Raw genomic sequence first — 23603 nt, 5'->3', positions numbered from 1 at the left:
CAAAATACGAACCAATCTTCGCAAAAATGTCCCCGACAGTTTTTGTAATTTCATGAAATAATTGCATATTTTTTCACATATTATCTTGACATCTTCTCTAGTGATTCCCTCGGTTTTTTTTAATTTCTTTGTCGGTGGAACCATTTATGTAGTGTCCAATTTTACAGGATCCTTTGTGATATTATGACATGTTATTATACAAACGTCATGTTGTGTGATATTTAAGTCAACCACATCTCAACAACAGATACATTAAGTGAAAAATAATTATAGAAGTTTTTTATCAGTAGTTTTAATTAAAGCGGGTAAAGCAGAAGTCTCGTTAGAGGAAATCTCAGGAAATCTCATGATTACCCAGAAAGGTCTGAGGGCTTTTGATCAATGTGCTCTCATCAGGTTCCTTTTTTATCAAGGCGTTAATTGTAGGCTCTAATATGCTGAAATAATTGATTTTTCCAGAGCGAATTTGTCTCTAAATCGTCATCAATTTGCCAATTTCGGTGAAGGGGAGAAGAAATTCTGTAAGCTTTTCATTATTTTACACTTGTCTAATGAAGAAAGTAGTCATGGCTGAAATTAACTGGATTGAGAAAGGGCTAGAGAGAGAGAGAGAGATTAACTAAAAAGGAGACGGGGAGATAAAAAGAACTAGAGAAGAAGAGAGATTGAGAGATGGAGATAGATAAAGACAGAGAGAGAGAGTGAGAGAAAAATGAAGAGGGGTGAGGGGGTTAATATCAACTACAGGTTCCATGTACCACCTTATTTGCAGCATTATTTGATGGGTAAATATAAGAGTGACCAGTTACAATGTATTCAATATGCGTTTGCCTCCCCAATAATTGGGTCAAAATTCTTAGATGGAATATACAAAGTGAAAATTAAAATATAAATTTGCTTCCCCAGTCCAAGGACTAAAATGAATAATGGAATTTAAATTATAAGAACTTATTTTTCACTTTCATATGTCTGTAATTCACCGATACTTCAGATAAAAGAGATTTTAGTCTGTCTTTTTAAGCTGTAAATCATCTCTATAAAGATGTGTAACCCTGACATTTCACAAATAGTACTGAGCTATATACAGTATGTTAAAAATACATACCCTCTTATAGTTCTCAAGATATAAAGTGTGATATGCGTACAGACAGGCAGACAGACAGACACAGACGACTGAAAAACTTAATGGACAAAAAAAAATCTAATGAAGAAAAATCAAATTTTTATCATGAATGTAGTACATAGTACACTTTACATGTGTGATCCTTTGAACGACGACTTGCACATATTTATAAAGGTTAACAATAAAACGATTATGTTTGTTTAATGTCAAGACAATCTTTTACAAAAGGGTCCTTCTCCAGCAACGCTAGTGGTAGGTATAAAATACAATGCACTGCGTTGATTACATGTATTGGTTGTCAACGAAATAGACAAGTTTTTAAACAAGATCAAAGTTTTTATTCATTCTGAAGCATGCCTTCCCCTAATTCATCACGCTTTAACAAGGAGTTTTTATTATGGCCGTATTTCATATCAAATCGCTTCAACGAGTTTTATGAAGCTTCAACTACCCTCGTAAATATCCTGTCGGTGTATTAGATCTCAACACGTGGAAGTCTCCCAACTTAATGGATCCAGCTTTTTTTCATGAGGTGATTTGTGGCCTATGCCTTGTTATTCCGTATCCATCGTCGGATTTCTCGATTGGCTGTTGGACATTTTTCCTACCGTATTGGTCTATTATATTGGATTTTATATTAGTGGCAGTGTCAGTATTAGAGAACGTCGGGATCAGGATTTTGACATCTCAACACGCTGTATACTACCACATCAATCACTGATTCAGGTTTTAGCAGATTTTCTGCTTTAATTGTGACTTTGTATCGATGTAAATGGTCGGTTATTGATACATTGCATCAAGAGAAATTCAATTCAAATCTCATAATGGCCCCCGGAATTTGACTACCGTTCAGAAAGTCGAGATCATATAACTGAGATAGAAATGAATTCGATGACAACACGTTCAGCAATATTTTGAGAGCTTTGTCATGTAGCATTAATTCAGTTTTAAAGAGAGAGAAAAAAACACTATGTAAAGTTAACGACGTAAATTCGAACACTATTGGACCAGACCGCAAGAGGCCATTCAACCATTCTAATCTGGTATAAGCCTAGAAATAAAGCCTATAGAATTAACGAGCAAAGGTTAATTTCAGCTGGAACCATAATCCGCTGACTCTGAGCGTCATCATTAATTTAAACACTGTTCATACCTTCATCTCCTCTAAGTACTGTCTCAATGAAGTCATTGGCCAGATATACCTGTTAACTAATTCATTAACTTTATTTATTCAGCGTTTGTGCCATTAATTGTTTGGGGGTTGACAATATATACAGAATATAAACATAGTATATACAATCTTACGATATCCTTTTTACTTTTAATCTACTTAAATTACAACTTATCTAAGGAAGTGGTTACTGAACTGAAAATTTAACGCAATTTAATATGTACATGTAATGCTCTGTGTTTTATTGTTCTTGATTACAAGAATAATAACAGTTTGGAGAAGGTTAAGTTTGTACACATAAAATTTAATGTTTTCTTTTAATGGGGAGAGATAACAGAATACAAGTTTTTTGTTATAAATTAAGCCGACCTGAATACAATTAATGTGTATTTAATGAAGGTATATGCGACACGACAACGCTGTGACCCAGGGAAAGTTTGTTGCGTGCGTCAAACTTGATGAACAACAAGTTTGATATTAGTAAACAAGAAGTACCTCACTAACCGTGTCTTCTTATAAAACAATTGAACAAAACAATTTACATGATAGTCCGCATTGTGCAGTCTCTCCTGGAAAAGTGCTTCCTTAACACACATTGGTTATGATTTCTGTGATACAGAGCTCAGTGATGGTAATTATTGTCAATTTAACTCCATCGAAGCGCTCTCTTCGGTATTTTATTCCTGTATCTCCCAGTGGTTTACAGATTAAAGAGTGATAATAACAAACAATCTGTCAATATTCAATTTAGTTAAAATCCAGTCACACGACAAGTGGTTTATTTAAGCTACAAGGTGTATTTAAATGGTTGGTCGTGTAATAGCAGAGTTCTATGTTAAACCATTCCGAATGGAAGACGGACCTGTACTTTAAGTCTGGTAGCGATGTGCAGTGGTCAGAATTCCTAGTGGACCAATGTGTAATTTACAATCATTGATTGATCACCTGGAAGTCAGCGGGATAACACCACTTACTGCCCTCTCCAAGCGTTAGAACGGAATACACCGCAAATATTGGTTCTACGTGCATCACCAGCTGATTCCTATTGATAAGGTATTATTTTCTTGGAGACTCAATATCAACTTACTAGGCTCTTAATTAACAGAATGACATTTACGTGCATAATCATATGCAATAATATCTTATTACCTGGGCCTATTAAGAAGATTTCCCTTACCTGTAAACACAGATGATGTTAACCAGCTCAGATTGAGGTATGACTTGTAATTCTACTATGGAATCTGTGCATGATTACCAGCTTCAGCAAAACATACTGATCACAGTCCTGTTTCTGGCTTTGTTCACGGGATGGAGGGCCTTCTACGAAAGGATCAAACGCACCCTTTGTCATGTGACGGTTGTCGTTATAGGTGGGGGCCCCGTGGGACTATTGTCTGCTTTCCTGGCATTAAAATCCGGTCGTGCTTCAAAAATTGTCATCTTCGAAGAAAAGGACAGGAAAACTTTATTGAATGGTCCATACCAGTTGACATTTGATATCCAAAGTGTAGAATATCTTAAGAGGTGTGGAATTGATTTTGATAACATTGAAGGTTGTTGCCATGATAACTGTTTTACAACAAAAGTAGGTGTATTTCTGGAGTACATACTTGACCACCTCTCATCGGCCAGGGTCAGTGTGCGCTTTTCTTGTAAGGTAACCACAGTTTTGTTTTCTCTTATAGTTCTTGTAAAGCTACTCCTATAGCTTTGGAGTAATCTTTAAAAAGTTTTCTATAGCTTAATTCGGAAAGCTTAATGATTGTTCTATAGCTTTGGAAATCTTAAAAATTGTCAAGCTAATCAAAGGATTACAAGTATGTATCTCTGTTAGTACATGAGATACAACAAGTTATGATTTTTCAGTCATAATTATTGACCTCAGAGTTTCCAAGAATTCTTGCCTTCTTGCGCCATGTAATACGAACAAAGATTAAATCTTAAAGGTATATCTATCAGTGCATCTGTATATAATTTATTTAAATCTTTACCCCATTACCTTTACTAAGTGACTTCATAGACAGCAATTCATCACAAGAAAGTTATAGAAGATAGTTCTCGTGCATCATTTAATTGTCAGATAATATTTATACATAAGATGTAATTCCCTTTAAGATTCCTTTGAGAGAAACTCTGTGATCAGATCTTCATGAAATACAGATAATGAGGAGTGATTCTGCAGTCAGAATGCCTATGTGCTTTATGAGTTCTGTACAAATTAGACCTGTATTTTTTAGTAGAAAATGTTCTACTTTCACAAGACTTTGAAATAAACGTTACGTTGCCATTTACGTCTCTTTGGAGATAAAATCGTACAGACGTACTGTCTAAGTACGCATTGTACGACTGATTCTTTATTGCACATTAATGGCTGCTAACCTGACATGTAAAATTAAATACCGGGACTGATCCCCACAAAGTGCCAATATCATTACTGCTTTAATTAAAGGCTGAACCTTTTTGGGGTTGTATATAATCAGCTCATAACCTGATAAACTGTACCGCAAAGGTTACGATTTCATCGCTAACAATTTAATGATTTTATCAATTTACCCCTCACCCCGTACATGTAGTTTGCGATTAAACCTTTTCATTTGCTTTGAACATATTTTTGGTTTAGATTAAGACAAGTGAACTACCTCTGTAGTACTGAATTTCCTTTGAAAAAAAATGTTATAGATTGACCACAGTGGTGCAATTTCTTGTGACTGTACACAAATGGGCTTAAAAAATCAAATGTACTTAAAATCAAAATAAATGAGATGTAGAATTGAATTGCAGGACACTTAATTGAAGTATGTATATTTGAAATTTTGATAAATTTGAAATAGATATAAAGATATAATTCATTTTCAATTTTTGAGTGCATTGACTATTGTACACAATAAGTTTTGAACTTTTATTTTGAAAGAAGTGTAAATTGAAAAAGAATGAATACTGGTCTCTAATATATGTAAAGGCTGGTACATTGCTCATCTCCATAAAAGCAAAATGTTATTTAATGTTTATACCAGCTACCAGTGATGAAATTTTTATTGACGTTAAAAGCCAGACATCTCTACAATGTTACAATAGCATCTATCTCTTTGTTTACAGTTTAAGGCAGGCACACGTCTTTCATTGACTGAGCGATACGCATAATTGCATGTAGATTGGTCTTATTTGTTCTAAGCAAAAACAATTATCACTTTAAAAAAAAACTTTAAACCACACGTGCAAATTAGCGTGCTGGAAAATGCAAATGCAGGTACCACATTGTACTTGCAATCTTGAGTCGGGGCGTACTCCCTCGTAGTAATTTTTATCGGGACTGTACTATTTTTGCCCTGTTATAATGAACCATTTACACTCTGAGTTTCTGATTTCAGATACTTGTAAGAGATTGGACTGCAATTAGCCCACAGTCGGTCTGAAAATGATACTGGAAAATTAAGTGTTGATATATATCTTTCTGATGCCCGTGACATATACAGTAGACATAAATAGGATCCTACACACTGACTGTACGTACACCTGAGACGCCTACTAGAGTATGTTTCAGGTTTTAATATTGAAGGAAAGTTTTTATTTTTCAAATCTTCTTTAAAATTACAAGATAAAAAAGCAACTTGAGTAAATTGGGTTTGACTTTCAGATTTATATGGTTGTCTGCACTAGCAAAATGTTTACGTAATTTGCGATTCCATCATCATTCATCTTCACTTTTTGAACATGAAAGCAAATGTCTATCAGGGTAATTGGATTTAGCGTATATCTATTTATTTTTATACCAATTTTTTTTTTCTGTTTTGATGTATGAGGAGAGATCAATACAGGATATGCCTTACCCCGAGCAATAATTTCTGTAATATATTTTTCTTCGTACAGGTATTTTTGAAAAGAACATTAAATTTTAGGAAATTTAGGTAGTGCAAGATTTAAATGTGAAAAACTTAATTTTATATGTAAACATTATAATTTTTTTCCTGTAGCTATAAGTGCCATAAACTTTTATCTAAATATAAATCATATGCCGTAACCAATAAACATTCAGAGATTTTGGTTTCAAATAATTTTTTATTATTTAATTCTAAAATTTCGAGACAAATCTTTAAAAATAACTGAACGTACAACGTACAACAATCATAGTTTTACAACTATTTACAACCAAAAAAGACAAACTGTTAAAACTGTTAATCATCGTATAATGTTAGGGTGTGAAATATTTTTATTTATATCAAAACAAATAGGATTGGTCATATTTATGCGATACACTTTAAAGGTTTGGTTTGTTTTCACCAAAGAGATTATTATGTTACTTCGATTAATATTGGTGTTGTATTAGATTTAATTTAAAAGTATGACGGACTATAATTTCATTCATAAGTATTCTAAACACACCAAGAAAATTTAATCTTCTTAGTCCTGAACTTAAGGTGTTCGATTAATGAGGGATTTTTAAATATACTCAAAATATTACATACTTGCTGCTCTCACAATGGATCAGTAAGGTTGATAAAATGATTGACAAGACATTTCTGTGTTATTTTATTATTTTTATTTGACAACACCAAACCGGGTTTTATTTGAAAACAGTGGCGAGTTCCCTTGTTGCTGTTTATAACAGCATGTGTACTTATTCCGCACACACACACACACACACACACACACACACACACACACACACACACACACACACACACACACACACACACACACACACACACACACACACACACACACACACACACACACACACACACACACACACATCTTATTCACACACACACACACACACACACACACACACACACACACACACACACACACACACACACACACACACACACATACACACACACACACACACACACACATTCACACACACACACACACACACACACACACACACACACACACACACACACACACACACACACACACACACACACACACACACACACACACACACACACACACACACACACACACACACACACACACACACACACACACACACACACACACACACACACACACACACACACACACACACACACACACACACACACACACACACACAGTGACTGAATTCTGACTAGTACGAATTTAACAAGAAGACGTCATATATAGGTTTTATATCTGCTACATTTACCCCGAATTCTTTAAGATTTTCTACTTGAGAGATTCTTATCTTCTTGGCGTTTTACTAGGTACACATGCAATGAAAATACATCTTAATTTTATGGTGGAACACTTTGATTTTGGTATTCATTTATATAACTGCTTCACAGTTCAGTTTTTTTCGGTTAAAGTTGAAACGCATTTAGTTAAAATCTGTAAATGGCATAGTTGCAAAACTTACATTTTCCAAAGATCACCGGGTGTTTAATTTGATTTGAACATTGGAATGTTTGACATTAAATAAAAATCAATTTAGGCCTAAAATAAAATTAAGTTTGTTTGCAGTTGCCTACCGACCAACTGAAAATGCACCCGACCCAAACTTTTTTATAGCCATTTGGTAATTTGATTTTTTTTTTTTTTTTTCAATTTTTTTTAAAATATTGAAAAGTTTCGATTTCAAATTTTGACACGTTTTTTTATCATTCAATGGTTTATAACAAGAGGTGAGCTTATTCATGTCTAGTAGGTTTTTGAAAACCTCTTTTAATTGTTATCTAACAAAAATCTGATTTTTTTATCAAAAAAAAAAAAAGAAAAAAAAGAATGCCTACCTACTGACCCAGTCTAAAAATTATAGGTCGGCAACTGCAAACAAAGAATTTTTTAAGCTTGGCCTTATTTCTTTATTGTAATTCTTATTCCATTTCTAACATCCATTTTTGATATCTGATGCAATAACATTTGTTGGAAAATATTTGAAGTTTTAAAAAAACAAACATTTTATGACAAGACAGCATACTCGAGAAAGTCGATGGTTTCGTGGAATAAGATATCGAGGGAAAAAGCCGGCTCATATGTTTATATTCAGACCGCCTGATGGAAATAAACCTTTTAATTATTGATGAGCAATTTTATCTTTATGTCTTGTTAATTAATTTAATGCTTAATAATGCATCTTCATAGGCGGTTTTCATAGAAGGTAAACAATTGCTAAGAGGTTGTGCCCTGCCTGTTTATTCGAATGTAATCAAACAAATTTGTTTAATATTCTCATTATTTTATCTTTTTTAAATCTTTTATCTACCATGCTCAGAACTTTCCAATAAAACCCCACTAACACGGGAATTAATAGAAGAAAGAAGTACTATAATACTGATGTTTATTTAATTTTATGTTGCAGTTTGACAAAGAAACTTGTAAAGAGTTGGATGAAATACAGGGGCGACTACTTGTGATAGCCTGTGATGGCAGAAACGGTCAAGCCTCCAGATTGCTGGGACTGGATGAATTTTCAGAACAACATTCATGTAACGCCTACGGCGCGATTGCAGCCATAGAACGCACAGAGGCGAGGGATGTTCCTACTCCAGAAAAAAGAGTCCACAATTTAACATTTGATTTATCAGCTTATGGCGCATATCATTCTGAAAATGACAATTCTCCGGGATTTAGTCTAAAAGTGTTCGGAAACAGCAAACATCGATATATATCACTAGCCATCTCCAAATGTGAATCGCCAGTAGTAAAAGCTCTCAGGACGATTCTCGATAGATCGGTAAGTATCGATCTGTATCGATTGTAATTCTCACTGGCTTGAACCCAGCTGATAAGATTTTCCAATTCATAATGTCTTTCCACCCTCACAATTTTAGTCGGTTCAAAGTAAAAAAAAAACTGCATTAATTTCATCTGATATAGTTTTTTTTTTTTTTTTTTTACCAATTATTGCAAAAAAAGAATATGTTGCCAACTTGCCATATTATTTAAGATGGGAGACATAAACAAACAGAAGTATATGTCAGCATAAAAAAATTGTACATCTTCTGTTAACATTACTACAAAAATAATGTAAAAAGTGGTTCAAATGCATAATTCTGATGCTGAAAGTTCCATAATACTTGCTACTTATCAGAAACTTTTGAATTGTGAATATCAGGGAAACTATTTTACGTTAGAAGTTCAATAAAAAAAAATGCCTGGATGAGATACCCGAGAAGGAGTTATTTCCCCTGACATTTTTTAAAAGATTGAATAATTTATTAAATAAAGAAAATATACATATTTTATATTATTTTACTAAATAATATTTATCATTACACCTATTGAAAAGCATTCTTCGAAAGATATTTTTGTATTAACAACAGTTTTTGCAAAAACCTATGACATCACAGGAGGATGGAAATACCTTAAAAATAGGTTAGGACATGTAAATATATTTGTCCAATAAAATGACGAGAAGAAAAGAACGTGTAGATTGGAAGGTATAATATATGTAAATGTAGATAGCATGTATCAGCATGCTGTTGATAATTGCCTTACGTACATTAAAAGCTTAAATAGAAAGTTTAAACTTAATTTCAACTTTAAATGTAATATGTTATATAAAACTATGGCGAGCAGTTGATTTTTAATTTTGAAATGCATATTTCTGGAATGCAATTGAATTTCGGGTTTTAAAAATTTTCACACTATATTGGTGTGAGACTAATTTTATAAACGCATCGATGTAACTATAAATTAATTAGAGGTTACTCATCTTTTTTTTCCCTGTCTACTATAATAAGTTAATACACATGTAACAGTACATGATGAAGTATATCAGGTACATGTATATAAACTATATATAGATCTATATACACATGACTGTAGTATCAAGGTTATAAATGCCAACTTACCCTAAGTAATATTTACTAAACTCACAGATCGAAATTGAATGCTCCGTAATTGAATGTCATGAAGAAAAAAACAGTGGAATATAGTTGCTTTAAAAAAAATGAATATTTTTGCAAAATTAAAGACCAGGCATAAATTTTACACAGTACTTTTCTCAGGTTACATTTCATTTGGTGTCCCGATGCACTATTTTTAATAAAGCTGTTTGTGTGTTAATTTTAAGCCAATATTCAAGTGAAACTTCAAAGACCAGTTTAACACTTTCAACCTCTGATGTTCTGTATGGCGTTGTACAAATGACCTTGGCAATAACTCTGAGTTATCATATACATGCACCCCCAACCACTTAACATTTATGCAAAGTACATAGATATTATGGGTTATGAACATAGATATTATGAGTTATTATATCTTCATTACAACACAATAAACCAGACAAGAATTCTATGCTTCCAAATACACCGTGGTATTGATTTAGTCGAGATGGTCGTTTTGATAAAGTCATGACACCCCTATGGTTATTAGCTACTTTGTGACAATGTTAACATCCAATTATAATGATTCTGACATAAAGTTTTGCACTTTCATGTCAGTATGAACTTATTCAAATGATCTTATTAAATAATCTATGCCCACAGCACAATTTACACACATCCCATTCCCGTGGCATTGATCTATGTAAAAGATCTTTAGTTCACGTTCAAGATATTGTTTTTTGTCATAAGCTGCTATCTGATCAAGTATAAAGTTTCCATAAGTCTAAAAATGGAAGCAAGGTATAAATGTTGCAGAAATATATAGAGAATGACAGCTCGGCGGGATCAAAATCGAGAACAGTAATACCCCCACCCACCCACCAACCACCCAACCCCGATCTTTTGTTTTGACGCTTTGATAAACCATTTCCATAAACATTTTGGTAAAAGCTGACTGAAAAAAAAATCCTTATTGTTCATCAAGACTGAAGAAATGGTACAGGGTGTTTTTTTTAATGGATAGCATGCTCTTGTTCTGTCGTCGATACTTCTTATATATCATACATTGCTTTGTAAGTGCTATATACATGTAAATCGGATAGTGGTCATTGTTTTGTTGATTCGAGCATTACCAAAAGGTGATGGAATGATGAAATTCTTGCAGATTTTTGTTATGTGTAGATAGTTGTTCCTTTCCTTTGATCTGACAAAGACATGCTTGAACATGTTAAGGTGCGGGTAGCTGTAAGATTTTCTTGTTAAGGACCCCTCTGACGCATGTATCGACGTGTTCCTCGCTGTTTACGTCAGATGAATCGCTATATCCCTTGTTAACAGATGGTAAGGCATTTATGTCGCCATTGCCAATGGACCCGTCTTCGGTATTTCGGAGTGGATTTTATCTGAAATATTGGCGGAAAATGATGAATTAGATAATGCATTGATCTGGATATGTCGGGAGACAAGGACTTGTGAAATTCATGTACAACCATCACCGCAGACTTTTCGTAGTCTAAATGGGTGAAGAACCCTTGATAATGCGTAACAGCGTAACAGACAAATGATTTAGGATAGTAAGAAAATAAGAAACAACGTTTTTAGAAGAAGAAAAAAAACTTACACATGCCTCCCAAAAAATTCAAAAATCGAAAATCCTATATCATGGGGAATCGCCAAGAAAATTTGGTTGCCACAGAAGTAAAGAAGTCCGAACCTGCCGTGTGTCCTTTCTTCTTTACTTCTGTGACAACCACATTTCCTTCATACATTAATACGTAACCTTCGATTGATCTAGACTACAACAAAAATAGGAGAGGGAGCAATCAGGCTTTCAATGAATATTTTCAATAATAAGTTATGATGGGGGGGGGGGGGTAAGAAATACGTGCCAGAGAAAATATTCGTATATATAATGAGCTGTGTGGTTATAATTTCTTTGTATCATATAGATAAAGCTTGATATACATATATATTTTTACAGATGATGCGCAACATTTTCCTCAAATGTTTCAATCTGTATAAGATGGGATATGAGCAGTCATTAAGTGAATCCTACGCCCTGAACCATATGAAGTTTAGTCCCCGCTTATTTGAGATAAAACTTTCCCAAAGATGTGAAACAGTGGCCTACTTCCACGATTGTGATACGTTTGTACTGGCGGAGGGAGAGGCGGCCTTATCATTTAACTTTCATACAGGTGAGTGTTCATCACATGTTCTAAAAGACGCGAAACTCTTTAAAAAGACAGACACAGTATTTTTTTTCTAGAATTAATTATACTAGATTTTGAACGATCAATGTAATATCATTTTATCTTTTTCAGGACTTGACATAAACCCAGCTATACGAGGTTTGATGTCCCTTTCAAAGTTCATAGAAATGATCTCATTAGCCGAAACCGAACATTCCATATCGAACGCTCTCCTATTTAAAATGAGGCATAATGAATTTGTCAGCAAGGATCTTATACGCAATGGACTGCGAGAATACATGTTCTCCTGATTAATTTTTATCCTTGGGAAAAGTACTCAACAATTTTCCCGAATCTATTTTTCGAAACTGCCGATTGACAGAGTTAGTGCCTGCATGTTGATGACAAAAAGTTCGGAGCAGAAAACATATCTTAGTGCGGATCGAGGAGCCCAGAAAATCACACATTCCTGACAGTTGAAATCAGCGTTAGATTATTGAACAAGTGTTGAAAACAACGTTTAGTCAGTTAGTCAGTTATCAGTGTTCTTGTACTTTTGTCTATTTTTGTTATTTATTGAGGTCTTTAAATAAAATTAAAATTGTATTTCTTTAAATGGTTCGCATATCATAATAAATTTTGATTTAAAAATATAAGAGTACAATCTAAAGTGTTGTGTAAAAAAAAAAAAAAAAGATGGCAGAGGCTGTGGAAACTAAAGGATAATTATATAAATAACAGGAATAATACTTTGGTATAATCTCCATTTAAAACCTAATTGGATTTTTTTTTAATTTATATTTTGCACAAAATAATTTTAATTAAATTATTGTGTACACAATGTTCATATGAAAAAAAAATCCATGATAGATTTCGGAATTGGGATTAAATCCAAGCGTTATACTTGGTCATGTTTTTTTTTCAGTTAGATCTAAATAATGCTACATCATACTAATGAAATTAGTATTTTATTTACATTTAAAAACTGAATTAGAATTAAACGTTCGAAGACATAAAGTTTCGTTAGTCTTAAAAATGTGCATTCATTTTTACTGTATCTTTGATATGATTATTATTAATTTCAGTTACTAGTAATTAAGTGTGAAGTTTTGCATTACTTGTCGATCTTTTTCGACAGATGCATCCAGCGTAAACAATTCATGTGATTGGTCAACTCATAGTATCAACATGGACACGGAAAGAGTCTGTTGCACTAGCAAGCAATCAGGGATTAGAAGAAAGTTCCAGTCGTAAAGCTTGCGGTTAGGAGGCGTGTACTATTTAATTTGAGCGCAGCTGTCATTATAGGTTAAGGTTGTGACGTAATGCAAAACTACACACTTAGCTGAAATTGATAATATTATAACCTATTAGCTTTTGGTGTGATTTATGACAAAGTAAATACACATATATAAATAGAACATATAATTTGAACCATTACGTATAATCATCGATTTGAGAGAAAAATTACTAGTATTTTATTGCCAAGTGACTGACTTTTGAGATATGACTTCAATTGAAGATCATAAATAACTACCGGTATTAGGACGTGTAGATATGCATGATGAATTTTGGGGAGGGGTCTGACCATTATTACCATTACAGTTAACGTATAAAATGTGTCAGTGGGAAAACTGTAATCACCCTGGAACCATGCACGCAATTGGATTTTCGAGTTTAGATTTTTTTTGTTTAACTTGCCCCTGTTTTTTTTTTCAGGTTAGATGTTTATTCTAACAACTGTCCTCCTTTCAAAAACAATATGTGTTTGTGAAATACTGATGCCCCCGTATGGCAGCTTATGACAAAGGTTGAAGTTTCACAAATACAAATCAAACTCCAAAGGTCAAGCTCAAGAGGTCAAAATTGTTTGTCTTCAAAGCTAGGTCTTGTCACAATTAATTTATGTTGTATATTTGTTATTTCTGTGATGTTTTAAGCTGTGATAGTCGGGTTAAGAGCTCTACAGAGCTCATGGTATGTGTTGCTTACTGTACTAAATGCCGACTTTAAATAAAATTTACTTACTTACAAACATCCTGATTGAAAGTAAACACATGTACTCTGACTAATCAAAAAGAAGCTTGAGCTTCTGATTGACAATATCTATGTTGTTTTTGGAGACCAGGTCTTCCAACAATCTATTGAAATTCCCATGGGTATTAGTTGTGCTCCGTTATTAGCAGACCTATTTTTGTATTCATATGAAGCAGAATGTGTGCAATTTTTTATGCGTGAAAAGAAGAAAACACTTGCTGTTGTCTTCATCTCGACATTTAGATATATCGACGACGTATTGTCAATTAACAATGGTAATTTCCATTCTTATGTCAATGCGATATATATCCTGGTGTGCTTGAAACAAAAGATACCACAGAGTCTGACACATCTGTTCCATATTTGGATATTTTACTTGAAAAAGACGTTAATGGTACATATATAAACCAAGCTCTATGATAAAAGTGATATGACTTTAACTTTTCTATCGTCACCTTCCTTACTTATGCAGTAATAAACCTTCATCACCTATGTACGGAATTTACATATCTCAATTGATTCGATACGCAAGAGCATGCTCTACGAATGAACACTTTCTAAAACGGAGCAAATTATTGACAAAACAAGTTGATGAAACAAGAATATCATCAGTCTCGTTTCAAATTCTATGGTCGATACAATGACCTTGTCAGCAAATACAATTTTTTATTCAGTTAAATGCTGACTGACGTTTTTCATTCTTATTGTTGGTCCATTATTTATACACTGAATTGACGACGAATTTTTCCGTTATTTCCCGATCATGAGAAGGAGCACACAGCGGGTGTGACCGATCGGCAGGGGATACTCACATCTCCATGGTACCTGATCCCACCTCTGATGTTTTGGAGGTTCATGTTTGCTCTGCTCCTATTTTGTATTGTTTATAGACTTTTTATCTTGAATACTATTCGTTATCCCCATATGTTTCATCACAGTACAGTTCTATTCATTGAAAACGAAACGTGTGATTTATTTATTTCATTACGTCTTACTAACAAACTAGGAAAAATTTGTCATTTATGTAGTTGCTTTGAGTAGGAAAGATTTTTTTTTACATTATCTATCATGCTTGCTTTTACAAATTTAAAAGCGAATGAGTATTTGTACAACTTAAATGAAAAATAATGTCAGATGGAGCTAGCAGGTATAAATAGTTTCGTATACAAAAATATTTCAATTTATTTTTCATATAAACTTGTGCCATAAGATTTTTATTTGTTTCCTTACTTTAAAATATATAATTTTCTCTTTTTGGAAGTTTAATATATGCGTAATCACTTTAAACAAGTTCAAGAATCATTCCATCGACTGGCTTGAATTTGTATAGCAACAAAGCAGCGTCAAGATGGCGGACGCGATACTCATCCCAGCACTGAAGGGTAAACCAAAAGCCCTAAACTTGTGCAATAAGAAACTAGACAGAGTCCCAAAAATCATCGGTAAACTAGACTGTATTTTACATCTACAGCTCCGTGGGAACAAATTAAAAACGTTACCAATTGAACTGAGTCATTTGTTTCAGGTAAATTATATTCAATATTGTTCAATACTCGTTCTCTCGCGGGTTCCATTGCATCGCGGTATATTCCAAATACTGTGCGATCCATAACCCCTAATCCAAAGTGATACAGTAATAAATATATATTGGTATTGCTTGTTTTAAAAAATATGCACCACCAATTGTTATACTCTCTTATTGTGATTTATTTTTCCTACAGTTACAGATCCTAAATTTAGGAAACAATGAATTTGAGGAATTACCCGAGGCCTTAGAATACCTAACAATGCTGGAAAAACTCCATCTGTTTAATAACAAACTCAAGATGCTGTCTCCAAAAGTGCTAAGTATGAAAATTAGCAAATTTTAAAAAAAATTGTTCATGCATTATGATCAGCACATTGTTATTGTATTTTGACAAATTATTGATATACAGCAAGTGTAATAAATTCAAAAATGCCTGTAAATCATGCCTAAACCATTTTAAAAATATTTTGTGGCCGTCAGCCAGGTTCGATTGCCTGTGGCCAGATGAGATAGCTCAGTTGGTAGAGCACCTGACTGGAGTTTCAGGGGGCTCGGTTCGAATTCCGGTTTGGTCCGCTGCATTTTCTCCTCTCCCGTTACATCTGGTGCCGTGCCATGCCCTAGAATTGACAGGTGAAAGACCTGCCAGGGATGAGCCTGGGTTGGGGTCTTTGGAGGGCCAAAGACCTTTAAGGAGGGAGGAATAAGGTGGTCATTTCATCGCCGGTGGCCAGATAGCTCAGTTGGTAGAGCACCTGATCGGAGTTTCAGGGGGCTTGGGTTCGAATCCCGGTTTGGTCCGCTGCATTTTCTCCTCTCCCGTTACAATTTTGCCAAAAGAAAAATATAAATTAATTTTTTTATGTTTCTTTAATTTATAATGCAGTGTTTCTCATTTTTAAATGTTATATCTTTCCTTATTTTAGCAAACCTCAGGAATCTAACATTCCTAAATTTAAATTCAAACAACCTGAAAACTTTTCCAGCTGAAATATGTAGGTAAGTAAAAATTAATTTCATATACGGGGGAAGGGGGGATTTTGACAATGGATTTTCAGTGAATTGTTAAAATTACTCTGAGAGTATAATTTTAATAATGCCCTGAAAAGTCTGTACCCAATTATTATGTCCCTAATATAAGCAAATACAATGAGCATTATATACTAGCTGTCTGCATAAGAGGAAATTTTAGCGAGACACAAAGAAAGTGGGCGCTTTAGATGGCGATTCGGCAGGAATAGTGGCTCATAAAAAGAATAAAAAAATATCATTGATTTATACATATTTTTCAAAACCTAGCCAACGACTGTGATTTAGGTGAATGTAAAATGGGCAAATATTCAGTTAAATATGTTTGATTTTATTTGAATATGCACCTGAATATAGCCGTACGAGTCAAATGATGCAAAAATCGACTCTTTTATAGCCGTTTTTCATCAATTTTGTTGTTTCTGGGTCTTCTCTCCATGAATTTTAAATGCGTTATCAGTGAAATTTTAACCGTTAAATCTATTTCAGTTGTCAAAAAAATGGAGAGAAATACCAAAATCTAAACTTTTTTCATTTATTTTCTGGTAGAAAATTGACAAAGTCCAATTGTGTGGGCTTTGACTTTAAATAATGATTTAAATACCAGCTACGTATAGTGTCCCGCGGTAGCTATATTGGTTTGTCGCTGGATTCGAGCCATATCGAAGCAGCATTTTAGGTTCGAATACTGTGATTTTCTTTATTTTATTTTTTATTTTTGCTTGAAATTTTAGAAATGGTAGTAAAAAAATACTCCTTGAATAAAGTTGCAGGTTATGTTTAAAATTTATAAATTATTTTACATTAATTGTTTTATTTTTCAGTGCATTCACATTTTGTCATTTATAGTGCTAACATTCTAAATTGAAATTACCATACATGGACTTGTAACTACAAAGTTACACCTGATGAAAAAATATTGAATATATTTAAAAAAAAAAAAAAAAAATAGGAACTTCGATCGTTCTGTTACATTCAATATTTGCAGTGCATTTGAAAACTGAGCACAAATATTATACTTCTATTATATTCTATTGAATGTATTCAGCAAAGATATAATTTGTCTTTCATGACACCTATTGCTTGAAAAAAATTATTTACAAATAAACAAATGTAAGACAGAAATCCATTCCAATGAAGTTTCTAGGTTCATTGCATACTGTATTAAAACAACATGGTGCTTGGACATTTAAATCTGAATTGTTTCGTGTCAATGATTCCTGCCGACTGCCTATCTAGTGCGCCCACTTTCTTTAGTGATTTATCCTTAAAAACTGGTATTTTATTTTAGCCAGATTTCATTTTAGCAATTTTTAAATGCTCACTTAAGAAGCAATTACAAATAGAATGCAGTTTAAATTTTTAACAATATTCACTTTTAGTGATCTCAACTGTGGCCTTCGCTAATAATCTCCAAATTAAATCCTCGCTAAAAATTTTGCTTATACGGCACTATAAAGGAAATTTTGTTGTGTGTTTGCATTAAAAAACCTAGCATTAATTCTCATCCTTACAAAAACATGATGACTGTCTAGCATATCAAAAAATAAACAAAACAAATGAATAAATAATGAAATCTCCATCGCCAGCCTATATCCCCCCATCTTTTTTATAGTATTTTAAATGCGGGCTTAATAACAAAATCATTGTGATTATTCTAAATTAATTTAATTTTAGTTGTAACACATCATTTGATTTTATCCATTTTGTATAACATAACTTGCCTACGTCACAATGAGTTACGTCAAAAACGTATTACTCCGCTTGACATTTACTTTTAAAATATGTGATTTTTTAAGCCTTTTTTTGAAGGAAAAAATGGAAAAATTGTCTCATTGTCTACATTGAAATTAAATTATAAGGAATGAAGCTTATTTCAACTTATGTTATACGATATAACATAACTTGGGCCAGTTTACGCTTTTTTATAAACCGCATTGTGGTTTATAAAACGTAAACTGCCCCAATTTATGTTATATAGTATAACAAAAACTGAAATAAGCTTCATTCCTTAAATATTAAGTAATATGATATTGTGCTTAGATGATTGAACCCTTTAATGATAAATTTTATCAGTTTTGCATGAAATTTTTCTAGCATTGAATTTGTTATTTAAGTTGCATATAACATACTCAATTTGTACCTGTTGTGTTAGTCTTTTCTACATTGTTATTTATTGTTTTTTGTTTTTTTTTCAGGTTGTCCAGTCTCCAGCACCTCTCTGTGGATTATAACCAGCTAACGGAGCTCCCTGTAGAGATGTGTGCCTTACTCCGCCTGGAGGAGTTCCACGCCGCCAATAATCAGCTGACTAGTCTTCCTCTAGAGTTTGGGTTCCTGGTTAACCTAGAGAAACTTCACCTACAGAAAAACAAAATTAGAGAACTTCCAGAGGTAATATTTAAGATAAACAAGACTCCCTCTAAGAATGATTTAAATCAAAATAGGAGACATTATCAAGGAGTATATTTGTTTATGTTCTTTTAAATCAGAATAAAGTCACACAATACAGAGAATTTGTTTAATAGATAATAACTAGTACATTGTCATCCATTTTAGAGTCTTGGAAAATGTTATAAACTGAGGACTCTAGACATTGCTGCCAATGAGCTCAGGATATTTCCAACAGAGGTACGTCAAAAAAGGGCAATACTAGTTCCTCTCCATAGACATATAGGTAAATGTAACAATTCATTGTGTTTTTAGGTCACCTGAGTCACTCAGGTGACCTATTGCTATCCGTTTTTCCTTAACATTTGAACATTTTCATTTTTCTCTGAAACTGAATCAATTTCATATATATTAATTATTTATGCATTCAGGGTTGTACCACTAAAATTTTTTTAAAAATCTTCTTCTTTAAAATCAAGTGTTGGCATGAATGTAATCTCATCCCTTTAAAATTATGAAATTCACAGTACTGTGAAGGGAACTCTTTATATAGTGAAAATGCATTATTCTCTGCTCCTGGGTATTAAATAAACTAACTACCAGGTAAGTATATAGTTGATGGAAGTTCTGTCAAAGTTTGAAAGGTAGGGTCAGGGGTTATGGTGTCAATCAAATATATATAGTGAAAATGCATTATTTCTTTGAACAATAAACCCTGTACATAGAATGGACAAAATCAAACACTTAAGTATAACATTAAAATCAAATGTTAAAATATATTAAAAAATGAACTAAGCTTTATACAATGCCTCTTCTAAAATTGTAATTTTAATATATTTCTGTCTTTTTATATAGGAAAATGCAATGCTAAAATTTTCTTCTCTGATTAAATAAACAAACTAAGTAATAGAACTCAAAGACAGGTAAGAAGTTTAATGTATTCGTTTTAGAAGAAAATACATTTTTTTTCTTTTCCTTTTTTTTTTATGTAATATATATTTATGCAACATGTATTTTTTTTATGATAAATTCAAATCTGAGCTTCATTAATCAACCATTTTATGAAAAACATTTGCAAAATTTTGAAATATGTGGCCCAGGGTCAGTGGTTCCTTTGGGATGAAGTGCAAAACTTGTTATAAAGTGGAGGTGCATTTTCTCTTTGTTACTCTGATCTACCTCTGGGTATTAAGTAAATAGAGTAAACATGATAGGTTTATAATTTTGAGAAGCAATGGATATGGTGCCTTCGTTATATCCGTAAAACATGAAGTTAATTGTTTGAAAGTTCATTAAATTTATATATGATGTTGTCAAGCCTTTCATTACACTGAAAACAAAAATAATTGTTTTCTTTTGTATATATATTAGTCAACACCAAAATAAGGCATAATTTTTTTTATGCATTCATGTTTACTTTTTTTAACAGTTAAGTGCTCTCCCTTTGAAAGAGATGTACTGTATACATATCTGAACATACAGGAGGAGGAAGTTCTGTCACTAAAGGTAGGACTAAATCAAATATATAGAGATCCTACAACAAATCCCTGTCTAGAAGGACAAAATCAAATATATAACAAAATCAAATGTTTAATACCTGCACATATATAAAAGCTTCTACAATGAAAGATCTTGGTGAAAAAGATAAAAATTTTTTAATTGTATGTAATGATATAATTCAAAGAGAGATTGTAAGAATGATATATCTGCATTATCCATGCCAAAAAAAAAAGACCTTGGTGAAAAAGATTAAAATTTAATTATTCAAAGAGAGATCAAAGACGCAATCTGTGCCTATTGAAAGTGTCTGTGTGTGTGGCCTGTGGAGGGGGGGGGTATGCCCCAATGTTCAATGCCTATGTGATGTCTATCTTTGCAAAAGAAGGAGCCAGGTTAGGGCCTTAGAAAGAGATCAGAAGTTTACACCCTAATATGTTGAATTTTTAAGCAAACTTAGAGAGAGAGAGAGAGAGAAGGGCCTTTGGATTTGATAACAGAACAAAATTTATTTACAATCTACATGTAAATATCAAAGAATTGTTTCTAGTTGGCGAGCATTGTGGATAAATTATTTTTTGTTTTTAATTTTTATTGTTTCTGTAATATATATGTAAATTTCAGCCCAGCTGGAGGAAAAGACAGGTGATATTTTTAACTTGGCATTTTTAATGGATGCTTGTCAAGAGTTGTTCCCCTTTGAAAAAATGCATAATTCTACATTTTTTACTTCATGATAACATGCTTGTTGTGTTGTACAGCCCTGCAAAATGAGCTTTATGTATTATTAATGTTGTTTATGCTTTGGGAAAAGTAAAATATTTAACAATAGGGAGATTCCTGTTGGTTTCTAAATGGGATTCAAAGTTGATTGACAGTTAAATGTTTGGAATCAAACTTAATTCATCATTGACCAGGAAAAAACATACCCCATACACAATTCATACCGATTGTTGATCTTTGAGTGAAAACTTTTATATATTCTTCCATTTTTCAGGAACATGATGTGTTCTATTATTCCATACCTGAGTATTTATGTAATTACTTTTGCCAAATTTTCGATTTAAAATTTGACAAACACATTAGTCCTTGTCAAGCCAGACACAGACTATTGTTATACCTTTAAAAATTTGATCCTATACAAATCTATACAAAAAAAAGTTTAACATTTCTAATGTTTTGCTGAGCGGGCATAAAAAAATGGATGTTTGACCGCTGAGTGAGATGTTGGACTGTTCAATGAGATGTTGGACCGCTTCCAGCACAGAATGGGCAGAGCTTAATCTCATTTTCATTTCTTTGTGTTCAAAAGGGACAGACCTGAGGTCACATCACATGTCAAAAAAAAAAGTAAAAGGAATGGTATAACAAAACATTTATTGACTATGTTCACAGGCAAAATGCGGTTTGTCAGACCCAAGAACCAAACTGTCTGCCTGAGGCCATTAGGCCTCAGGCAGACAGTTTTGTTCTTGGGTCTTAAAAAAAATGCATGCTGACCTCAAACTCAAGTCAATAAATCTATATATCCCTACATAATAATAAATGCCCTCCTCTCTCCTGTAGATGGTCATACCTGCGTCGTGCGATACGTCATTACCCCCAGATTAAAGAGATGCTGGCTCAGGCCAGTAAATGTGCAGTGTGTGGAGAGTCCTTCCTCAACACCTGGCTCGAATGTGTCTGTTTTGTGGATGCCAAAGAGGTAAAAATGCACTTGACACGTTGCAATCTTGAAGTCATCTACTTACAATTCCTTTTCTTGGACTGATTTGTGTAACATTAATATAAAAGTAAATTGGCATTATTCTTCATTTAACTCCCAGTTTATTTTATTCCATTTCTGAAATTTTTACAGGTATGTTCATTTAATCCTTTTCTTTTGGTTTTAAACAATTTTCTTGCAGATGTTCTTTAAGAGAGAAGTTTGATAAAATCTCAAATAACTTAACAACATTAATTTTCTTTAGGACTTGAAGCTAAACAACTTGTCTGGCCTGATTCCAGTGCGTGCATTACTCTGCTCCTATCGATGCTTCAACTCTTCTGGACACGATTACTATGGTGTAGCGTTTCCGTGATAAATAATGCTCTTCTAAGGGAGATAATTCCTTCTGTCACATTTAACGACATCCTGAATATTTGATAATTCACAACCTTCACATTCCACATTCACAGTGGATCCTCATGCATTTAATGTTACATCATACACTGATGGAATCTGATACATGTCAAAAAGGTTTTGTGAAAGACAATATTTGTCCTCCACACCCTAAGATATCTGATATCTGAGATTTAGTGCGAGATATTCTTTTACAAAATTTAGAAAACATCATGACCATGGATAATAAAAGCATGAATAGATAAGCATTTTTTTAACAATATTACTATTAATATGTCTTGAAAGTTGTTATTGTTATGTATTGAAGATTATTCCTTTTTGGAGGTTTGTTATAGATTCAATATTTTGTAATATTACAAAGTTTTTAATTTTGTTATATCATTTTGTACATGTATACAAGATGTCATTTTGTTTTTGAAATGAAAGTCTATTTTTGTTTTTTACATTTTATGAAATAATATATTTTATCATCATGATTTATATTTTATCATCAATTGTAATTTTTATTTATGTACAAACTTATCTATCAATATGACAAAATAAAATTTACAATATTTTCCCTCATTTTTGTTAAAATTGACAGCCACATAATAGCTTTATAGCAGAGGGTTATTAGTTCTTAAAAAAAAAGGTACTGTGAGCAATGAGCTTGCTAAATGATACCCCCAGCCTCCCTTATGATTATAATGCCAAAGTCCATGTTTTGCTCTAGGAGACTCTATGTAAGTATCTGATCAAAAAGTATAATAAGAGTTGCAC

At 33.0% G+C, this 23603-nt stretch overlaps 2 protein-coding genes across 6 annotated transcripts in view; both read left to right on the top strand.

Annotated features, from left to right (window-relative positions):
* The window catches only part of LOC134234314 (uncharacterized), a 45476-nt gene extending 32585 nt beyond the window's left edge, over positions 1 to 12891 (top strand). For 4 of the 5 annotated variants that reach the window (XM_062716364.1, XM_062716362.1, XM_062716361.1 and 1 more), the window contains 3 exons: positions 8581 to 8955; positions 12030 to 12246; positions 12373 to 12891. In XM_062716364.1, coding sequence (XP_062572348.1) covers positions 8581 to 8955; positions 12030 to 12246; positions 12373 to 12551 — 771 coding nt within the window. In that variant the 3' untranslated portion in view covers positions 12552 to 12891. Of the gene's footprint in view, positions 1 to 2741; positions 3952 to 8580; positions 8956 to 12029; positions 12247 to 12372 lie in introns of those variants that run through there. The other variant, XM_062716366.1, reaches the window with a different exon arrangement.
* Positions 12892 to 15565: 2674 nt separating this feature from the next.
* On the top strand, positions 15566 to 23432 carry LOC134234312 (leucine-rich repeat-containing protein 69-like). The gene is given in 10 exon segments (XM_062716360.1): positions 15566 to 15802; positions 15999 to 16125; positions 16732 to 16804; positions 19033 to 19228; positions 19394 to 19465; positions 20655 to 20694; positions 20697 to 20774; positions 21352 to 21367; positions 22289 to 22427; positions 22693 to 23432. Coding segments are annotated over 10 exon segments (1029 nt in total). The 5' UTR covers positions 15566 to 15625; the 3' UTR covers positions 22804 to 23432.
* Positions 23433 to 23603: the final 171 nt, after the last annotated feature.

Source organism: Saccostrea cucullata, unplaced genomic scaffold, assembly GCF_032062105.1.
Source record: "Saccostrea cucullata isolate Sc308-1 unplaced genomic scaffold, CSIRO_AGI_Scuc_v1 ctg783, whole genome shotgun sequence".
Lineage (NCBI taxonomy): Eukaryota > Metazoa > Mollusca > Bivalvia > Ostreida > Ostreidae > Saccostrea > Saccostrea cuccullata.
Note: the sequence above shows the minus strand (reverse complement) of the source record. Positions and strands in the feature narration are given on the sequence as shown.